General features: G+C 35.3%; 1 protein-coding gene across 2 annotated transcripts in view; it reads left to right on the forward strand.

Moving 5' to 3' along the window:
* Positions 1-5,666: 5,666 nt before the first annotated feature.
* WASHC3 (WASH complex subunit 3) overlaps positions 5,667-20,425 on the forward strand; it is a 51,818-nt gene continuing 37,059 nt past the window's right edge. The window contains exons 1-5 of one of the 2 annotated variants that reach the window (XM_059402241.1): positions 5,667-5,806; positions 6,398-6,496; positions 13,455-13,520; positions 15,453-15,560; positions 19,020-19,127. In XM_059402241.1, the coding sequence (XP_059258224.1) occupies positions 5,756-5,806; positions 6,398-6,496; positions 13,455-13,520; positions 15,453-15,560; positions 19,020-19,127 (432 nt within the window). In that variant the 5' untranslated portion in view covers positions 5,667-5,755. Of the gene's footprint in view, positions 5,807-6,397; positions 6,497-13,454; positions 13,521-15,452; positions 15,561-19,016; positions 19,128-20,425 lie in introns of both variants that reach the window. The other variant, XM_059402240.1, reaches the window with a different exon arrangement.

Genomic DNA, 20,425 nt, shown 5'->3' on the forward strand with positions numbered 1-20,425 from the left:
TTAGATTAAGTAAGCCAACATAAAGAAATGGAAAAAGCCTCAGGTCTCAAAGAAATTAGAGGTTGGCAATGTCACATGATCTCAATAAGATAATGATAGCATGTGGTATGTATCAATGAGTAATGAATAATTGAAAGAAGAGAAGTGTCATCTTCTAAGGCAGGGAAGTTAAGACACTTCGAATTTTGGGGGGTTTCAATTCCTCTGAAGAGGGGGTACAGTGCTTCAGGGGTTACTAAAACAATAGGTTTGGTTGATAGTGTGGATGAGTAGTAATTAGACACATCCCTTCCAAAACCCTCCCCGTAGCTTGCATAGCCAGGCAGCTTCTCCTTCCCCTCTGATCACTTTAGATATAGAATGAGACTCTAGACTCAGGAGCGAGGTGCCTTGCTGAAACTATTACCTAAAATCCACATACTGAAAGGTGTGTACTCTGTTTTCTTAGATTCTGTATTTGTCTTCTTAGCATCCATTCATCACAAGGCCAATTGTATTAACTATATATTTTTTTATTTTCTGTATTCTTAAAGCTCTAACATTTGTGGCTTTATAGATCCTGAGAAACTGTCTTTCCATGACTAGCTAATTCCTAAAAATAGTGAAACCCCAACTACCTCTTTATCTAACTGTCATACACCAAGCCAATATTTCCCCTGTCCTATATCAACTCAGGGCTAGGTACACAAAGCTAGGGACAGCTCCTGTGTCTCAAATCTCACCACAATCATTCACACTAGCCAGTCTTCAAACTATTTCCCCTGCCCTACCTTGCTTTACCCACAGACACCCCAATAAAGACTCTGGCCTACACCTTCCCCCACCTCCTGCCTCTGTCTGCCTCCTTACCAAAACCTGGTGTTTTTCCTGAGACCCTATGTGGCATGGTGTGCCCCCCTTCTCTTGGGAAATGTTAGAAACTCTCAATAGCATTTCTCTCTGTCATCACTTAGTCACCTCCATAAATTAAAACTGGTAGGTACAAATGCAACAGTGAGAGCTTCTCCCTCCCCCCCAAATCCCCTCAGAGAAAGCAGGATCATCACTAGGCTATGTGCTGTTTTACTGGGAACCCTCTAACTATCATTAGAGCTCGAGGTAGTCAGCTTTCCAGACAAGAATCCAGGGTCCTGCATATCGGATATAAGCCTACAGCCCAATTTTCTGAGTCTGAAAGTTTGAAAAGGCCAAATTATTAGAAGTAGCCAAGACATTGAATTCTTAACACAAATGAAATCTGTAGGCTAGAATTCCTTCACTTAGCCAAGTTCCAATAGACAATTTGTATCACTCATCAGGAACAAGGCAGAGGAGGTAAATAGGGGACATTCAATTTTCTTTTCCCACTCCTATGAAGAAACACCACATCTCTCTGTTTATCCTGAAGCAGAGCAGGAAGAAATACAAAGAAAAATGGGAGGGGGCCTCTGGGTGACTCAGCCATTAGGCATCTGCGTTGGGCTCAATTCATGATTGCAGCGTCCTGGGATCCAGCCCTCAGCCCCATATCGGGCTCCTAGCTCATCAGGAGCCTGCTTTTCCCTCTCCAACTCCTCCGTGCTTGTGTTCCCTCTCTCACTATCACTCTCTGTCTTAAATAAATTTTAAAAAAAATCTTTAAAACAAAAAAAAAAAAAAAAAGAAAAAGAAGAACCCAATTCTCATTGTTTGCCTACCTAAGAACTTATCCCTAATAAAGTTAAATAAGTTATTTTCTAGTTATCTGCTATGAAAACAAAGTTAACTGTTGAAACATTCTTAAGATTTTTTATTGAGTGGATATATGTGGGTAATATATACGGTCTCTGCCCTTTGAAATCAGTATTCATTACAATCTATTGTTTTGCCTTCAAAATTGACTACAGTAAATGAAATCTGGTAATCATTTCCAGTCAAAGCCTGGAGGAAGGACTACATACTTCAGAGGATTTCTGGCAGTTGGCCAAGACTTCTAGCTATAAATTGTTTTTAGTCGTCCTGGAAATTCAGTTTTTAAACCATGAGTGGCACTGCTTTCAGGAGCTATGGATGACTGATGAACAGTAATCATCAAGGATCCCAGAGGCAGAGAGAAACTGCTACTCTTCTTTCTGTTAACTAGAAATCACAGCTATCATTTCGTGTGTGTGTGTGTGTGTGTGTGTTTTAAGAAACCAAACCACTTTGAAAAAAAAATTTGTCAACTGGGCAACTGAGAAGTTGTTCATGTTTCTTTAATTCTATACTGTATCTATGCATGCCTGGTACTTATAGATAACATACATAACCATGAAGCGACTGTCTGGTTTTTTTAATTTTTTCCTCCCACAGGGAACCTCTCCTGGCTCTGAAGAGAAAAGTTAAGCGGCCAATTGGGGATTCTGCTCAAGCATAGCTGCGTGACTGAGTTCACCCAGAATCATGGGTGCTGCCTAAATCAATGATTCATGGAAGATCAAGAAAGATATGGAAGCACAAGGGTCATTGGGCCCAAATGTCATTCGACAGATACTTACTTAAGGCTTTAAGTCAGTCAGAATCTCTGCCCTGAATTAATAGTCTAGCAGGGCATTCAGACAAGTGTATAAAATGTGCTACGATAAAGTAGTGCAGAGGATACTATGGAAGTATATTATTCAGAGGGACAATTGGTCCAGTGTTGGTGGAACAGGGAAAGCTGCTCTATAGATAAGATGATAAGATTTCTGCTACTAGTTAGGATGTAGAAAGATGAGAGAAAGCCTCTCACATATGTGGTAATAATAAGTGACCAGATAAAATTCTCCCTCTGACCCTCTCTCCTCTCTCTCTCTCTTAAAAAAAGAAAAAATATATATATTTACATAGTATATCTATGTGTGTGTATATATATTTGTATACTATGTATGTATATGCATATATATACATATACAGGGAAATATATATTTTTTATATAATATATTATATAATATTATATATACACATACACACACACAGGGAAATGTGTAAACACATACATATAAACACACAGGGAAAGAAGGGTGCAGGGAATTTTAGGAGAAAAACAGAAACTCCTAAAAACAGACATCTTAAAACTGAAAAAATCTAAAATCAAAATTCATTGGATGAGTAGTTTCATAATAAACTGAACACTAGAAAACAAAGTATCAGTGAGTTTAAGATAGGTTGATAAGAATTATCTGATCTGAAACATAGGGAGAAAAAAATGAGCAGAGCATCAGTGAACTGTAGACAGTATCAAGTGATCTAACATACATGTATCTTGGAGTCCCAGAAAAAAAAAGTGATCCAAAAAACATTTTTTTGAAAAAATTAATGGCCAAGAAATCTTTCAAAAGTTTATTGAAAACATCAAACCAGAGATCTGAGAAGTTTGGCAAACTTCAAGAAGGTTGAAAAGAAAATTACATCCAAGCACACCGTCTTCAAACTTGGAAAACCAAGGATAAAGGAACATAAGAATAAGTAGGAGTTAGGCAGGCAGCAGTGGTTGGAGAACAAAGGAGATTGTTCCAGGCAAAGGACACAATATGTTTAAGCCCCACAGCAATTCCTGGTTTCAAGAATGTAAAGACATTTGGGGGGTGTTAAATGGAGAAAACAGTGAGAGGTGAGGTTAAAGAGGTGAGTAAGAGCCATACAGAGGGCCTTGTGAGCACATTAAACTGAGGCAAAAGAGAAACAAAAGTATATCCTGGGTAACAATCAGATTTGTCTTTGTAAATAGTCACTATATGGATACAATGTGTAGGCTGGAGAGACCCAAGATGGAGGCAGGAAGAGGCTATTGCAGTAACATTGGACAATGTTAGAACTTGAGATGTGGCCACAAAGATGGAAAATTACAGATAGACTCAAAAGCTGTAGGGAGCTAGAAGACATACAACTAGAGGGATGTTTAAATGTGAAGGGGAGTGGAGTAAAAGGTGACTGTTACAGCTATGTAACTTTTCCGGGCTTGCCTGCCACCCTCATGTCATATTACCTTACGCCAAACAGAATGACTGTCCTCAACTACAATTCAGATCGTGACACTTCCCTCGTTAAAGCTCTTTAGTTGCTCCCATCATGCTTCTACTTGAAATCTTTCCATGACTTCCCATCTTACCCAGAAAGCCAAAGTCCTTACAATAGCCTACAAAGCTTTCCATGATCTGTGTCCCACATAACTTTCATTCCCTTGAATTCCCCTACTTTGCTCACTCTGCTTCAACTACACTGGCTTCCAATATGAAGTCTGGCTTACATATATAAATGTGAGACTCTCCAGAGGTTTGGGAGAATGAGAAGGGACCAACAAAGGAAAGATGAATGGCCAGAGAGATAAAAGGAAAGTCATGAAAGAGTGAATCCTATCACTCTCCTTGTCAGGATTTTTAATGGTTCCCATCACCTACAGAACAAATTTTCTAACCTTTCAGTTTAGAAAAATGGGGGTGGAGGGGTGTAAAATGCAGATTTCTAGGCTCACCCTCAGAGGTCCTTGTTTAAGGTTAATCCTTGAAATGTGCATTTTAAGAAGTACTGCCTACTCCCAAATAATTGATACATGGTTACATGTATCACATGTAACCACATAAGTGGTTCATGGATCCCACTTTAGAGAAACATGGACTATAGTATCAAATCTGGCATTAAAAAGCCCTTAATGAGCTGTTCTGTCTTTCTGACCCCTTTCCTGCCATTCGTCATTTCTGGGATTTTTTTTTCTTCAACAGAATCAAGCTGCTTTCCATTTCCCCTACATACCATACACCCCCTGCCTCTGTGCCTTAGTAGAAGAGTCCACGCTAAACTGTGTGCATTATCTCCACTCAAGTTCCTGCTAAAAAGCTACCTTCTCTGTATTTCTCAGAGGATTTAGGAGCACCTTTTATATGTGGTATATTTGCGTGTACGTGGGCATACACACCCACGTGTGTGCAAATGCGCAACTTTCTCAGATTAACGCCTCCGCCAAGATGCGGCACTTCTAGACCCTATATATCTACCCTAAACTGTAAGCTTTCTGAAGGCAGAGACTAATTCTCCATCTCTTGTACTAAGCATCTTAGTATGTACATAGAAGGGGTTCCAAATTTTGGTTTGGTGGCTGTCCTAGGTCCTGTAGGTGTAAGGCTGCACAATCAAAATCTGAGCCAAGATCTTCAAATCCCTGATGCAAAATTCTGTCAGGTGTCTGTTGTAACTTTTTGATGATCTAAGTGGGTGTCATTTCCATCGGCGTTTGCCTCACTTGTAGCATCTGATGTTTTACTTCATGTTAAGTCCTTAGGAAACAAGTTTTGTCCCCTCCTTCAGGGCATAAACCTCTCCCAGTGCAGCAAATTCAATCTTTGTATTCCCCACAGGACCTAGGAGAGTATCCAGCACTTAGGTTTTCAAAATGTGTACTTTTTTTTTAACGAATTACTTAGCTATTTATATAACAGAGTGGGGTAAGCAGGGATAACATCAACCAGACTCAGTGTTTTCTTTTTTGTTGTTTTGCCCCCTTTTTACGACTTTACTGCTAAAACCGGAGCCTTGCACCGCCCCGCGCCTCTGCGTCTGACGTCACAATCCAGATTTGAACTACCAATCCCAGAATGCCGTGTAAAGAGGCGGGTTCTACGGGAGCACCCGAGTGATTGGCGAGCGGAGGCGTTTCCTTCCGGTGGGAAGGGCGTCGGAGGCGGGGACTAGGGGGAGGTGTTTGAACATTATTACCGGGTTGGGCGGGCCCCGTCTGGGAGGGGTTTGTACGTGAGCCTTGGGTCCCCCGCCCGCTGAGGAGATGGATGAGGATGGGCTTCCTCTCATGGGGTCAGGCATAGACCTGACCAAGGTTTGTAAAAAACCGAGTTGATATTAGGCAACCTGGGAGGAGGTTGAGGAAGGGACGCGCGGTCCCCAGGGACACCCCATCTCTCCATATCCAAGTCTGTCCCTGGCCCCGGGCCTCTCTGGTCCCGCTCTCGGGAGGGTAGAGTCCCACAGTTCGCCTTAAAGAGGGTTCCCTCTTGATCCGTCTAAGGGGGTGGTGTGCCTTTCACAAGCCTTTGCTTCCCGTGTTCAGAGTCGCTCTACGCACGTTTTACACGATGGCGGCAAAGGCAGGTTGCGACCTCTAACCCCACTCTTATTTAGTCCCCAAGTTTTTTTGTGTGTTTATGTGTGTTGCCTTTACCTGCTAAAGTTCCCACTTTGAATCCAACGCCCTTTCTCAAACTTCGCAACTTCTGTCCTCATCGGACACCCCGCCCCCACAGTTAAGAAAAATAAGTTAGTGACTATTAATAGTACTTCCAGTAACTCCTATAACATAGGGATACATAGATAAATAGATAGGTGGATGTACATATATAAAATTGATGTCAAGGGGTTTGCACGGTGTACTTTGTCCTGTGAAAATCGTGTTTGTTTTTACATAACACAGGTGCCAGCTATTCAACAGAAAAGAACGGTGGCATTTCTAAACCAGTTTGTGGTGCACACTGTACAGTTCCTCAACCGCTTTTCTACAGTTTGTGAGGAGGTAGGTCTGGATACTGGCTTAATGAGTAGCCTAGAAATCATCTTGCACTTTTAAAAGTGGCAAACGAGTAAAACAAAAATTACAGTCTGTATATTCATGGACAGTCACCTCTTGTCACCCAGTTATTGTGTTAACATACCTTATATCCTCTCTGATTCTGTATCATCAATCTTGCATTCCCCCTCTGCTGAATTAGTTTTTCGAGGCCTTTGTGAGACAGTTCACTAAGGCTTATGTGACTGAAGAGAATAAAAGGAATTCCAAGATTTCACAGTCAAAACCATTTCTTTACTTTGAAATTTTGTTTCTTTTACCCCAAAGTCTTACATTTCTAAGTACACATTGTTTTCAGTTTATATTAAAATTATTGGGGCGCCTAGGTGGTTCGGTCAGTTAAGTGTCTGCCTTTGGCTCAGATCATGATCCTGGGGATCGACCCCCACATTGGGCTCCCTGCTCAGTGGGGAGTCTCCTTCTCCCTTTGCCCCTCCCCCTGCTCGCTCTATCTCTCTCTTCCTCTCTAAGAAAGAAAGGAAGAAAAATAAAGGGAGAGGAGGGAGAAAGGGAAATTGGGAGAAAGGAAGGAAGAGAAAGAAAGAACATCTTTAAAAAAAAATTATTTAACATTCCTTGATCCAAAAGGTGGTTTGGGAAGTAGCCTGGAAAAATAACTTTAGTATCAAATATCATTATGAAAATAATAAAAATACTTTCAGCAAATGACTACTTAAGGATTGGGTACCAGATTCAGGAACCCCTGTTTTGTTTTGTTTTTTCTTAAAAAGACAAGAAAGAGAATAGGGAAGAAATAGAATCATGAGTTGAAATTGGGTATAAGAAAGGAGGAAAAGGAATAAAACAAGATCATTCACAGGTGAATGAATAAAAACTATTTAATTCATTCTGTTTTAATTAAAAGGTATAGCTTCAGCAAGTAGTTTTTGTTAGGTGTATTGTTATTAACAAAAATTGTATGGAGACAGGGAAACTATTTTTATTGTATAACATCTGTTATTTTTGTCCAATTCGCTGTCTGTAGTCCAAATCTGTTCTGCCTTCTCACTGAAAGAAAAGAAAGTGATACGATAATTGATAAAGTAAGGGACTCAGTTCATTATATTTCATCTAACAGGCCCAGAGTTAGGTGCTTGCTTCCATGGGTTTTATCTCATACGAACGCCTCTCTAAATATGATATAGAATTGACTGACTAAAGAGCGGTAAAACAAGGATTACCGGATTTAGTCCTTAAGTTTTTATACCAGGGTAGGTAGGGTGGAGAGAGTCAGTTCAAGGACTGTTAGCAGAAAAGAGCAAATGCTCCACCTGCATACTCCTTATCACTAGGTTAAAAATAAATAAATAAATAAACAGTAACCAGCAAACACACCTATGAAAGCAACTCCGGTAAGCTGTCCTGAGGCAGGGGTAGCCCCTCACCTTTGTGGTACTTAATAATTTTCGCTGTCTGGGAAGTGAGTGCTGTTTACTGGAGACTAGATCAAATATAACAATAATCCTTTCTTTTTAAATGACTGCTTATGCATTATCCAAGCCACAAGATTCACTCTTTAACCGCCCTTCTGTTTCTCTCTCAACTTTCCCTCAACTGTTTTGAATGTATCACTATTCCCTAGCTCTTCCTGAATCCTAGAGAGAAGTTTCTTGATCAAAAACCCATGAAGTTTATGGGCGCCTGGGTGGCTCAGTGGGTTAAGCCGCTGCCTTCGGCTCAGGTCATGATCTCAGGGTCCTGGGATCGAGTCCCGCATCGGGCTCTCTGCTCAGCAGGGAGCCTGCTTCCTCCTCTCTCTCTCTCTGCCTGCCTCTCTGCCTACTTGTAATCTCTCTCTGTCAAATAAACAAATGAATCTTTAAAAAAAAAAAAAAAAAAAAAAAAAAAAAAACCATGAAGTTTAAAGGTAACTTATTGCCTTTTTATCCTTAATGAATGGTAGTCTAGGGTTGACCCTAACTCATTAATTACAATTCATATTTTAGCAGTTTGGATATTTATGTCAATTGTAGACTTTGCTTGGTGTGATGACAATAGTATTTATTGTGTGCTTACTCTGTGCTAGGCTTTGTTCTAAGTGTTCTACATGTATTCAGTCATCACAGACCAGCCCTTTGAGAGAGGTCCAGTTTTCTATGTTTTAGAAATACAGAAGTTAAAATGTAAAAACATTTAAATTATTTGCTTAGTCCTTATTCAATCAACATATATTTGTGTGTATAGTATTTATAGTTGTAGTCACTATTCTTACTTTCCCACACTCACACACTCACACCTAATAACAGGAAAAACCAGAAAGATTTCACTCTTCTCTTATATTGCACCTTCTGATCTGGGTGAGAGGCATGTTTACATCATTTTCAAATAAGAGACTGTAATGGGCTATTTCAAAATTTATTTTTTTTAGATTTGTATTCTCTTCTTTGGTATGTCATGTCCATTTGGTGTCTTTTTTGATATGATAAATCCCAAGGATATAATATATGTATTCAAACATCAAGTGCTGTTTTTATTCTCTTTGAATTAAGATTAATGTGATTTTTCAAAATGGGTTGTTGTTTGTTTAGCACCTATTAGACTCATTGGTGCTTGTTTAGTTAAAGCCTTAAACAGAAGCCAAAATGACTATGTCTCCCTCAACAAAAAAGTAAACTCAGTTGCTTTTTTTTTTTTAACTGGAAGTGAATTGGGGGAAAAGAAAAAACCTGGGGTTTCTTTGTTTTGTTTTGTTTTTTGTTTTTCCCATAATCTGGTTTGAACCAAACCCAAATTATAACAACTTCAGTCACAGCTAAACTCAACCTGGAAGTAAATTTGAAGCAAATGGTTAGGGCTCTTTCTTCAGCACTAATACTAGTTTTAGAGTTCTCTAATAAAAAGAAAAGTGAAGAATTTAACTTTTTAAAAAAATACCAGGGTACTTTGCAACTCTTCTGATGACTGGAACCACGGTAAGAAAGGTTGGAAGACAGAGAAAGGAAAGTAGTTGAATCAGACCCAAGTTACAAAGTTCTTCCTTCACAAATCCCCAGTTAGCATTTCTATCCTGGCCCTAATCCGAAAAATCTTATGGTATTACGTTGGCTATGCAAATTTAAAACGGAATGGAATGAGGAGTGCAATGCAAGTTCTATGCATATCGCAGATAAAACTGAGCAGAAATTTAACCTTATAATGAATTTTGAAGTGAAAGGTATTCTGTAAACAGGGCAATCACATGTGTTATTTTGACTCTGACTTGTAACCCCAGAATATAGAGTTTTTAATCATTTTTTAAGTATTAGGGAGGGCACTTACTGCATGGAGCACTGGGTGTGGTGCAAAAATAATGAATACTGTTACGCTGAAAAGAAAAAAAAATTTTTTTTAATTAAAAATTTTAAAAAATTTTTGGTTTACACTCAGGTCATGATCTCCGAAGTGGTGGGATCCAGCCCCATGTTGGGCTACACACACAGCATGGAGTCTGCTTGAGATTCTCTTTCCCTTTCCCGTTCCCTCTATCCCTGCCCCCACTCACATGCTATTAATTAATTAATTAATTAATTAAAATCTTTTAAAGGTATTTAGTCAACAAAAATTACAGGAGAGACTCTTGCCAGCAGAAATCATAGATTTTTTTATGTTAAATTAGTAACTTCCTTATATTTCACTTACAGTTATTATTAGATGAGATATCAAAGATACTGAAATAAATTACAAATTAAAATATATTGATCTTTAGATCATTGTTAATATCTTGCATGAATAAATCTTTCATGTAATCTTGTTTTATTTAGAGAAGTCATTTTATTTTGGTTAGGTTTTGATAATCATAGGTGAGAATGGTAAAGTGAGTGTCAAAGCAAAAGGGTGATATACTAAAAAAATCTGTTTCCAAAAAAACTAGGAATTACTGCTCTAAAAAGTATAACCTTTTTTTTCCAAGCCTCTTTAGTCTTCCTTATCAACAAGTAGTTTTCCAAATAAATATTTTCATCATTATTTGCTTGTTTATTAAGTCTTGTATTAAAATCCTTAACCTATCCTGTGTGAGTATTTGAGTATCCATTTAAGGACAATTTAGTTTTTCAGGGTTAGAACCCTGAAAAGTTTTTTAAATACTTCCAGGTAAACAGCATCTATTTTAGGAAATTATATCAGAATAATTTGATTCCTTTTTTTTTTACACAGTAGCATATTAGTCTTTGGGAGAACTGGGTTGATGACTTCTTAGCTTTTATTAACAAAAATTCTATTTATGCACTGCCTGGGAATTTTCCATCTTGGTTTTTTAAATTATGTTTTGAGGTTTTTTTGTTTTGTTTTTGATTTTGGGGTTTGGGTTTTTGTTTGTTTGTTTGTTTGTTTTTAGTTAATAAACTTTTTTGGGAAAGTTTGCACTGCACATTGTACATAAACAATGAATATTGGAACACTGCATCAAAAACTAATGATGTATTTTATGGTGATTAACATAACACAATAAAAAGCTAAAAAAAATTAAAATTAAAAAGAATAGTTTGAGGTTCACAGCAAAACTAAGCAGAAAGTGTTGAGTTCCCGATATACTTCTTGCATCCCTGAGTTCACAGAGCATAGCTTTCCCTATCGACATCCCCCACCAATGTGGTACATTTGTTACAATCTATATTGACACATTGTCATCACCCAGAGTCTATGGCATCATGTTTTAACAAGGTATAATTCTTTCAAACAGTTTAAAATTCTTTCAAAAATAGTATCTGGAGTTGGAATGTTTGAGTTCAGATTATTTTACTTGTATAACAACTCAGTTTTCTCTCTTTAAAATTGGCATGATAACAGTTCCTTCTTTAGACATTTGATGTGAGATTTCAAATGATATGTTGGCATACGCAGTGTAGCATAGTAAGGTAAATGCTCAGATGTTTATAATAATGGTGATTATTGCTTAAAAGTACACTTATTTATATAGGATCACCTGTGTGGCTCAGTCATTTAAGCATCTGATTCTTGATTTTGGCTTGGGTCATGATCTCAGGGTCGTGCTTTGGGCTCCTTGCTGTGTGTGGAGCCTGCTTAAGGTTCTCTCTCCCTCTCCCTTTGTCACTCCCCTTTCACCCCCTTCAAGGACACATACTCTCTAAATAAATAAATAAAAGTACATTTATATAAATATATCTAAACAAAAATTAATTTTAACTCATATTTTTCTGTTTATTTTAATCCAACCAATACAGGTAGTTTTAGATAAACTAAAAATTATCTCACTTTACAAATTAACTTATTGTAGGATTTCTGCAATTATTAAGCTTTTCTAATGAATTAAAAAACTGATGAAATTTGCAAAAATTTAATTTCCATGATTTCCAAGAAAACACTTAAAATTTGGAGAGGAATTCATTCATATAATGATATATAAACCTGTATTTATGTTTACATTAAAGCCTTATGTGAGCAAATGCTAGAGCTCAAAGTTAAACTTAGCCTTAAGTGCCATTTAAGCCTAGATGTTAGGGGGCCTAGGTGGCACATTCGGTTGAACCTCTGACTTTTGGTTTTGGCTCCGGTCGTGATCTCAGGGTCATGAGATCCAGACCCAAGTTGGGCTCTGCACTGGGCACAGATTGTGCCTGAGATTCTCTCTCCTTCTTCCCTGCCCCTCCCACTTGTGCTCTCTCTCTCTATCTCTCTAAAATAAATAAATAAATAATTTTTTTTAAAAACTAGGTTCTACTGTTTTATTTCTTAATTATAGCTTTGTAGATACCAGGGTGCTCATCTTAAAAGCTCTAATTCCACTGTGGCTGCCTTCAGTATTTTTCCCCTCTACATGTGGCCAAATGACCATTTTTTTTTTTTTTAAGATTTTATTTATTTCGCTGAGAGAGAGCATGAGAGGGGAGAAGGTCAGAGGGAGAAGCAGACTCCCCATGGGGCTGGGAGCCAGATGTGGGACTCAATCCTGGGACTCTGGGACCATAACCTGAGCCCAAGGCAGTTGCTTAACCAACTGAGCCACCCAGGCGCCGTCAAATGACCATTTCTTGAGGGTGTTAAAATTCTGCTTAGGAGTTAGTCAGGATCTTGATAATACCCCAGAAAGCAGTCAGAGTGCCACACATCTGCCAACTGGTAAATGTGCCAACTGCCCTTGGACTGTATTACAGAGTATAATAACGTTTAGGATTAGAAAGTTTTAAGTAAATGCTCTTATGGATCATATTTTATGATGTTATTTTTATTTGTGTGGCTGTAAATAGTACACACACGTAAGGGTAATTTAATTGTACAGAATAACTAGAGCATGGTAAGCTTTTGGTTCTGTTTTATCTTGGATTTTGATGGTAGGTTGATTCCTTTTGCTTTTTAGTACTCTGATTTTTTTCTCTTTGTTTTATTTCTTTCCAACCTGAACTGACTCATCTTCTAATTTCATCATCTTTAATTTTCAAACTTAAAAAATTTAAATTTGGGACTAATTATGTTTACTAATTGCAAAACTTGTTTAAATAACTTAAAAAGACGGGTCTTGTTCCAGGCTGTGTTGAGCTAATTTTTATTCTTGTTTTATATGAAGAGTTCCTTCATTCATCAACAAACAATGATTAGACTAAGTTTTAGGTACTGTTCTGGGCATGGGGTATATAACAGTGAACAAAAATCTCTATTCTGGAAGAAGTTTACATTCTGGTCCCGGTGACTGATTATGGCTGTCATAATGACTTTGTTAAGGCTGATAAGGTAATTTTTGCTTATCTATGAATATAGTTTTTATAAAGTAGCCATAAAACATGTTAATGAAGGTAACAGAATCCTTGAGCTCCCATTCCTACTCATGTAAATAAGAGAATACTATATTAGAAAATGACTAATACTTAAACCATAGTTTGTTTTTTTTAAATTTTCAAATCTGCCCTTTGTTATCCTGTTAAGAGTTCATTTCAGACTTTATTCTTATATTCAAATCTTTCTTTTCCAGAAACTGGCAGACCTTTCTCTTCGTATCCAGCAAATTGAAACAACTCTCAATATTTTGGATGCAAAGGTTTGTATTTCTGAATAACTTATAGGAGTATAAACTTTGCTCCACATATACCACTTTCTCAGTCATACTTAAACTTTAATTGCATTTGGGAATGAATTCAGTTTAGCTTCTGCATCCATGAGGTGGTGTAGTATTTTTTTGTTTGTTTTTAATTCATTATAATTACAAAGAAAATAATACTCATTATGAACCATTAACTGAGTTTTTTTAAATGTACACATGAATTGAAATTTCTTTCATTATTCTAGTCAAAAGCCTGTAAGTAACATGTTAACAAATCGGGATGTTCTGTAGTTCACTTCATTTGATGGAAAATTCACAATTATAGTAATCATTTGATAACACAGTAAAAATTACATAAAACTTCAAATTTTGCTCCAGAGCAAAATTTGGAGAAAATATCAGCTATTTTCTATTTGCAAATATATTGAATGCTAATGAAGAGTACCAATTTTGATGTCAGAAATTACATAATATAACTAGCAAAAATAAAAAAGAGTTTTGATTTTAAAGCTTACGTTTCAGTGTTTTCCCTGGTTATAAGATAATAATTAGTATAATTATATAATAGTATATTTTTGTGACTTTGTCCTTTTACAAAAAATTAATCTAAAAATACATTTTGAATATTTATGGGAAAGTAAAAGGGCTAAAGCTTTAGCATAAGGATCAGAATGTCTAGTCTTTGCTTTCTATATCTTGTGGACTTCAGCCACTACATTTCTCTCAAAACATTTCTGTAGCTTGGAGACTTAGGGTACCTGGCCTTGACCATGTTGAACATAATCTCCTAGCAGCCATACCTACTTGAAACTATTTGGGCCTGGGGCACTGTGCTAAGTACTGTCATCAGTCAGCAGTTCTCAATGAATATTGCTGCTTCAGATCTTATTACCATTGGGTTTTTTTTTTTTCTTCATAATTCTTCATTATGAGTATGTGCCTTATTTTTACTGTTTGGGGAATTCTTGAGTTAAGAGTCCATAGTCACAAGTTAAGATATTGTATGGACAAATTAGCCTTAATTATTTCCATAGCCATAAAATTAATTCCTAAAGTTAGCCAAACATCTGACAAATGTCTATCACTGATATCAGAATGAAATCAGAAAAGAGTGTTTGCTTGGATCCAGCAAATCCAACCTGAAATACATAACCACTTGAGAGCATGCCCATCTTTTGTCTATGAAAAAATAACATATTTTAGTAACATTTAGTGGTAAATGTTTAAAGAAAGAAAAAAATAATCAGCTATGTCAGACATTAAAATGTGATGACAGAAGTTATGTCAGTTCCCAGATAATTCAAACTTAAAATGTGCTGCAAAGGACTTTTTTTCTACAAAATATGTTTAATAAAATTTTTTTTTACAACTTTGTGAGTTAAGTTTTCTTATCCCCACTTTCCAGGGGAGAAAATTGATATTAAAGAGATTTACAGATAGCCACATAGCTTGTGACTTAACCTTAGACAATCTGACTCCAAAGTCCATGCTTTTATTTCTTACACTAGGATTCCTTATATTTTTTAAAATAATTCCTAGGGAAAGAATAGTTATGAGTGAAGTCAGATTTATGAGAAATTATTTGAAAATATTTTATTTGTGAATACCTTTCACTTTTAAGTAGTTTATGGCATGGGGAATTTCAGACACCAAAGATGAGATTTTATATACCCTATTTCTATAGGCTTAAAAACTTTAGGTAGCTATCAAAAACTCACACACTTAGAAACTTACAACTAATATTAACTAAGTATCTAATATAAATAATATAATATAAAATGATATAAATATATAAATATAATAAAATATTTACTCATAAGAAGAATAAATATTCTAAATATTTATATGTTTTATATTATAAAATAATATAAATATAAACTAAGCAGCTAATATTATCTTCTAATGCCAACATGAATTTTCTTTTCTCAGTTGTCATCTATCCCAGGCCTAGATGATGTGACATTTGAAGTATCACCTGTAAGTGTCACTGGTGTCACAAAAGAATCACATTCTGAAACCGCTTCAGAGAAATCACAAGTAAGTATTTAAGTTCCAGGAAGCATGAGTAGGTCTTCTTGGTTAAACCAGACAAACCTAGCAGCAGGTTTGAAGGAAATTAAATAAAGATGTAAAACTTTGAATAGTAACATTTTAAAACCTTGAAATAGAAAAGGAAGTTTGAAAAAAGTTAACTGTTTTATGGTTATTTTGAAGAACTCCCTGAAGTTAATATTTTCTTTGCCTGTAAAAGAGAAACTATAAAATAGGACTAAGAGAAATCTTGAACATAACAGTGCTCTTCAAGTTCACTATGGACATTTTTCCTACATTTTTATAAGGATACTTTTAAAATGTCTTATTATAAAGACCTTCAAACACACACAAAAGTAGAATATTACAGTTAATAACTAAATGTCCATTACCCCGATTCTCGGGTAAAAATTTTCTTACATTTGCTTCATCTGTTTTTTTTTATCACCTGCTAAAGTGGATCTCAGGCATCATAGCATTTCACCGCTTTGTAATTCCTTGAGCATCTCTGAAAAGTTCAGGCATTTTCCTGTGTAACCACAATGCTTTTATCATACACAATACAATTAACAATAATTCCAAGTGTCATCTAACCCCTTGTTACTCAAAGATTACTCCACGTACCAGTAGCGTGGGCATCACCTGGGGGCCTTGTCAGAAACAAAGAACCTCAGGCTCCATCCCAGACCTACTGAATCACAATCTATATTCTCCTAAGATCATTGGGTGACTCATAGGCTCTTGAAATCTGAGAGATACTGATCTAGAAATACCAAGTATCTAAAAAGTGTGGTTTTGGAGTTGATTTGTTCAAATCAGCATGCTGGTAAGGGCCACACTTTATATTTGGATCTTGTGTCTTAATGTTCATTTATGCCGAGCAATCATTTAAATATTATATTACTTTTTATTTCAACAAATAAAAATTCTTATTGTTGCAGAATAGATAGTCTCTAGTGTATCTCAGTGAGTATTAAAATTCAAAATAAAATAATCACTAAGATATTGGTCTATCTAGTTATACTGAACAAATTGACTTCTTAGCTATATGAGATTCTGCGTTTGTACCTGGAGATTCTTTCACAGGATATTTTCTAGGTTATGATTATGTTGGCTGTGATGATAATGACTAACATTCAGAGGGTGCTTAACTGTTTACCTCTAAAGCAATTCTTCTAAGTGCTTTTCAGAAATTAACTCATTTAATTATCACAACAGCCCTATGAAGTAAATACGATATTATCACTGCTACTTCACTGATGTATGAAATGATATACATAGAGGTTACCGAAGGTCAAAAGAACAAGTGTAAGAGCTGGAATTTTAACCCAGGCAATCCAGTGCCAAGAGTCCTGCTCTCACCTGCGGTGCTACACTGTCTCCAGCACCTATGTTGAATTCATTAAATATATTGAACACACATGTTACAAGGCCCATGGGAGGAGCCATAAATTTAGTTATATGTTTTGGGGGAATAAAATAGATGACCATTTACTTAACAATTAGATATTAGAAAATTTAACGTCCATTTAATTAATATAGCAAATTGTATTATCATGGCCACTGAAATATATATAATATACAAGAAAAAAATCCAGGTGTTTTAGAGAAGTTTAACCTCACAAGGTCCTTTTAATTAAATATGGACCATGCTTTTTCTAAAACAGGCATGTATAAAAATATTAAGAAAATGTTTTCACTCTATCTTGCAGTTATTCTTTGGTGGATATTAGCCATCATATGTTTAAGTGGTGGTATCTGTCTTAATTTTGAATATTAATTTTTTCAGGTGTTATTATGAATGCCATCTATAATATGTATTTTAAAACTTATGTGATTGTGTTGGTCCTACTTATTGTCTCAAAAAATTAATTACGAGTAATCACAACTAAATTTTCTAAAATTCAGAACAATCTGGTATATTTTGTTAAAAATATATATTAATTCATTTTGACAATTTATGAAGATCTGTTGGCTTCCTGGGTTTAAAAAATTGTGGTCAAGTTGCATGTTGAGTAGCTTGATAAAATACCTGTTCAGCATATTAATATTCAAATCAACTTCTTATTTCTTCTCCATTGTTATTGTTATTTTTTATGTTTTATTTTTAATATTTTGAGATGGACTTAAGTACTACTTAACACAGAATTTCCATGGGCATTACAAACTCACTCATCTGATAAAGTATAATCATGGACTTTTTTAATCACTCATTCATTTCAATCTCTAATCTATATGAGTCAAAGACCCAAGTCTTGGATTCTGCATACTGATTTTTCTGCATACTGATTTTTCTGCAACTTTAATTTCATGGTTCAGATCATATCATTACTCACAATAGAACATCCAATTGTGCAGATTGAGATTGAGAATAAAATGAAGGACAGTTGAGAGATATGATAGAGGATTTAACGGGTCATTCAAATAGCAAAGGTGTAAGGGCTGACATAATTAAACCTTGTTGAGATCTTGGTTATTAGGCAAAGTTAAGGCTGAGTTTTGAAATTCGTTGATCCTATGTGTAATTAATTCTCATTTGTTCCATTGTACTATTGTATGAGTTTATTGTCCATAATTTTTTTTAAAAAACATACTTGGGTCTTGTTTGAATTTTTTATTTAATTAAATGTTTTGGATTTTTTGTATTCATGTATTTTTAAGATGAATTTTATATATATGTGTATAAATACATATATACACACACATACACACACACGCTCAGTTTTGTATACTTAGTGTTATATAATGGGAGAAACATTTATTCATTTAACACAGTACTATGCAAAGTGATAACTGCCTATATGATAAAAGCATTTTTATCTAAAAAGACCATTCCCCAGTATTCTTTATTTTAAGTGGATTAACATTCATAGTTCCATCAGTAGCTGAAAGATACAAAACTAGATAAATTTGTTTGGAAAAATGGGCTTCTCTTCCACAGATTCTCCACGCAGTGCTTTCTAAGATGATAGAATAGCCATATACACTTGGAGTAAAATTATATAATAAATGAGGAATTCAATTGTATAGATGGGAGTTACCTAGAAAATCAATTTGCTATCTGCTAGAGTTGAACCATTGGCAAATCAAATAGTTTCATTAGCTTTATTAAAAGTTTTATTAAAATAATATGTCCATCTATAGTTCATGTTTTATATTGGCACTCTGGGGACAACTAAAGTAGAATTCTAGTATTTTTTAATGCCATGAATATATTTGCATTTTTTAAGGAATAATATTAGTTGAAGTTAAATGGAACTTCCTCTGAAATCATATTTAAGTATTTGTAAATATTTGGAAACATATATCCCATAATTAAATTATTGGTATTTAAATTTAGAAATAAGATTTTTTTCTGATATTGATTGCTTTAGAATTATAAAAAGATACACCCCTTTTTAAGTAACATAATGGACCCCTTCTATGAATTTTCTAAAGATTTACACCCAATACTCTCTACAGCAGAACAGTTTACAAGACTCTGGACCACAGGAAAGTGAAGTAACACCAGAAAATATCTTAACTGTAGCCAAGGATCCAAGATATGCCAGATATCTCAAAATGGTTCAAGTGGTAAGCTGATTTGGTCTGTCTTCTCTGTCTAGCAGCCTCATTTGAAATTCTTAACCCTAGAGGTTTCATTGTTATTTTTCCTATCTGAGAAAACTGCTAAACTGAGTGACCAAGTTTTCTACTCTTTTACTTCTTTCCTATGTTTAATTAATACCCTGATAAAAAGTAAACAGAGGTCAGATCCTTCTAGTTAAAATTGAGCTCACACTTCAAATTAACGTAATTTAATATAAATTTATGTAAATTTTTTTTCTTTACATAAAATTATCAGCAAATCTTAGACATATCAGAGGAATGAAAGTGGACTGTTTCTTAAATCATATGACTTTAACTTAATTCACATATGCTAGTACAAATAATGGGTTTTGTGTATGTTTATTCTGAATTTCATCTTTCAGTGGTTTACTCATAGAAGAGAATTTAAGTCTCTTAGCCATTTAAGGTAGATCTTTTAGTATTATATGACTTCAGAATTCATTTTTTTTCCTGAGATATCGTTACATGTTCTGATACCAAAAATATCTACAATTGCCTGTAACAGCAAAAGTTAATTTCATTTCAGTAGAACGTCCTATTGCAGAGGCTGAAGGAGCTAGCCCTTCGTCATTTTTTGGTTAATTAAAAAAACTATATATTTTTCGAATTCTGTCAAGCAAAAGAAGTACTAATATTAAAGAAGAGGCGGTTTTGTTTTGCTGTCCATGACATTATTTATCACCCAATAATTTAAAAACAAATAGTGTCTGGCAGAAAGAATGGATTGGTTCATTTAGAAGCAACAGAAGTGACATTGGGAAGAAGAAAGTACATTCACTTTCCCTAGCTGTCAGAAGAAATGAATTTGTCACTTGCTTAATTCTTCATTGACAGCCAAAACCCTGGGTTCTAGGCTTTGGAAAAAAATAAACCAGACTTTGAGATGAAAATATATAAATGTTCTTTTTGTAAGAATAAAGTAGGGTTAGTTTGTGCATGAACTATGATAACTAAATTTGTAAATCTAGAACCCAGTGAGGCCCTGCTAAGCTTAAAATATGGACTGTTAAAAACTGTCTTACTCTTTCAAACAGAAGAGGAAAAGTTTCAAAATGACTCTGGAAGACTTTTTATTTAGTCTTTGCTTGCTGAACATATGTAAAATAGGAAATAGAAATATCTACTTGATGATATCTACAAGAATGCCTAGAATCTTTGGTAAAAGACTACATCTTAGGATAATTGATATCTGTATTCTTAATACAGTGCTTCTGACTTTCTAAGAACTTCAAAAACTCTTATTTTCCTTTTTAGTATAAATT

The sequence above is a fragment of the Mustela nigripes genome, chromosome 6, assembly GCF_022355385.1.
Source record: "Mustela nigripes isolate SB6536 chromosome 6, MUSNIG.SB6536, whole genome shotgun sequence".
NCBI classification, from domain to species: Eukaryota; Metazoa; Chordata; class Mammalia; order Carnivora; family Mustelidae; genus Mustela; species Mustela nigripes.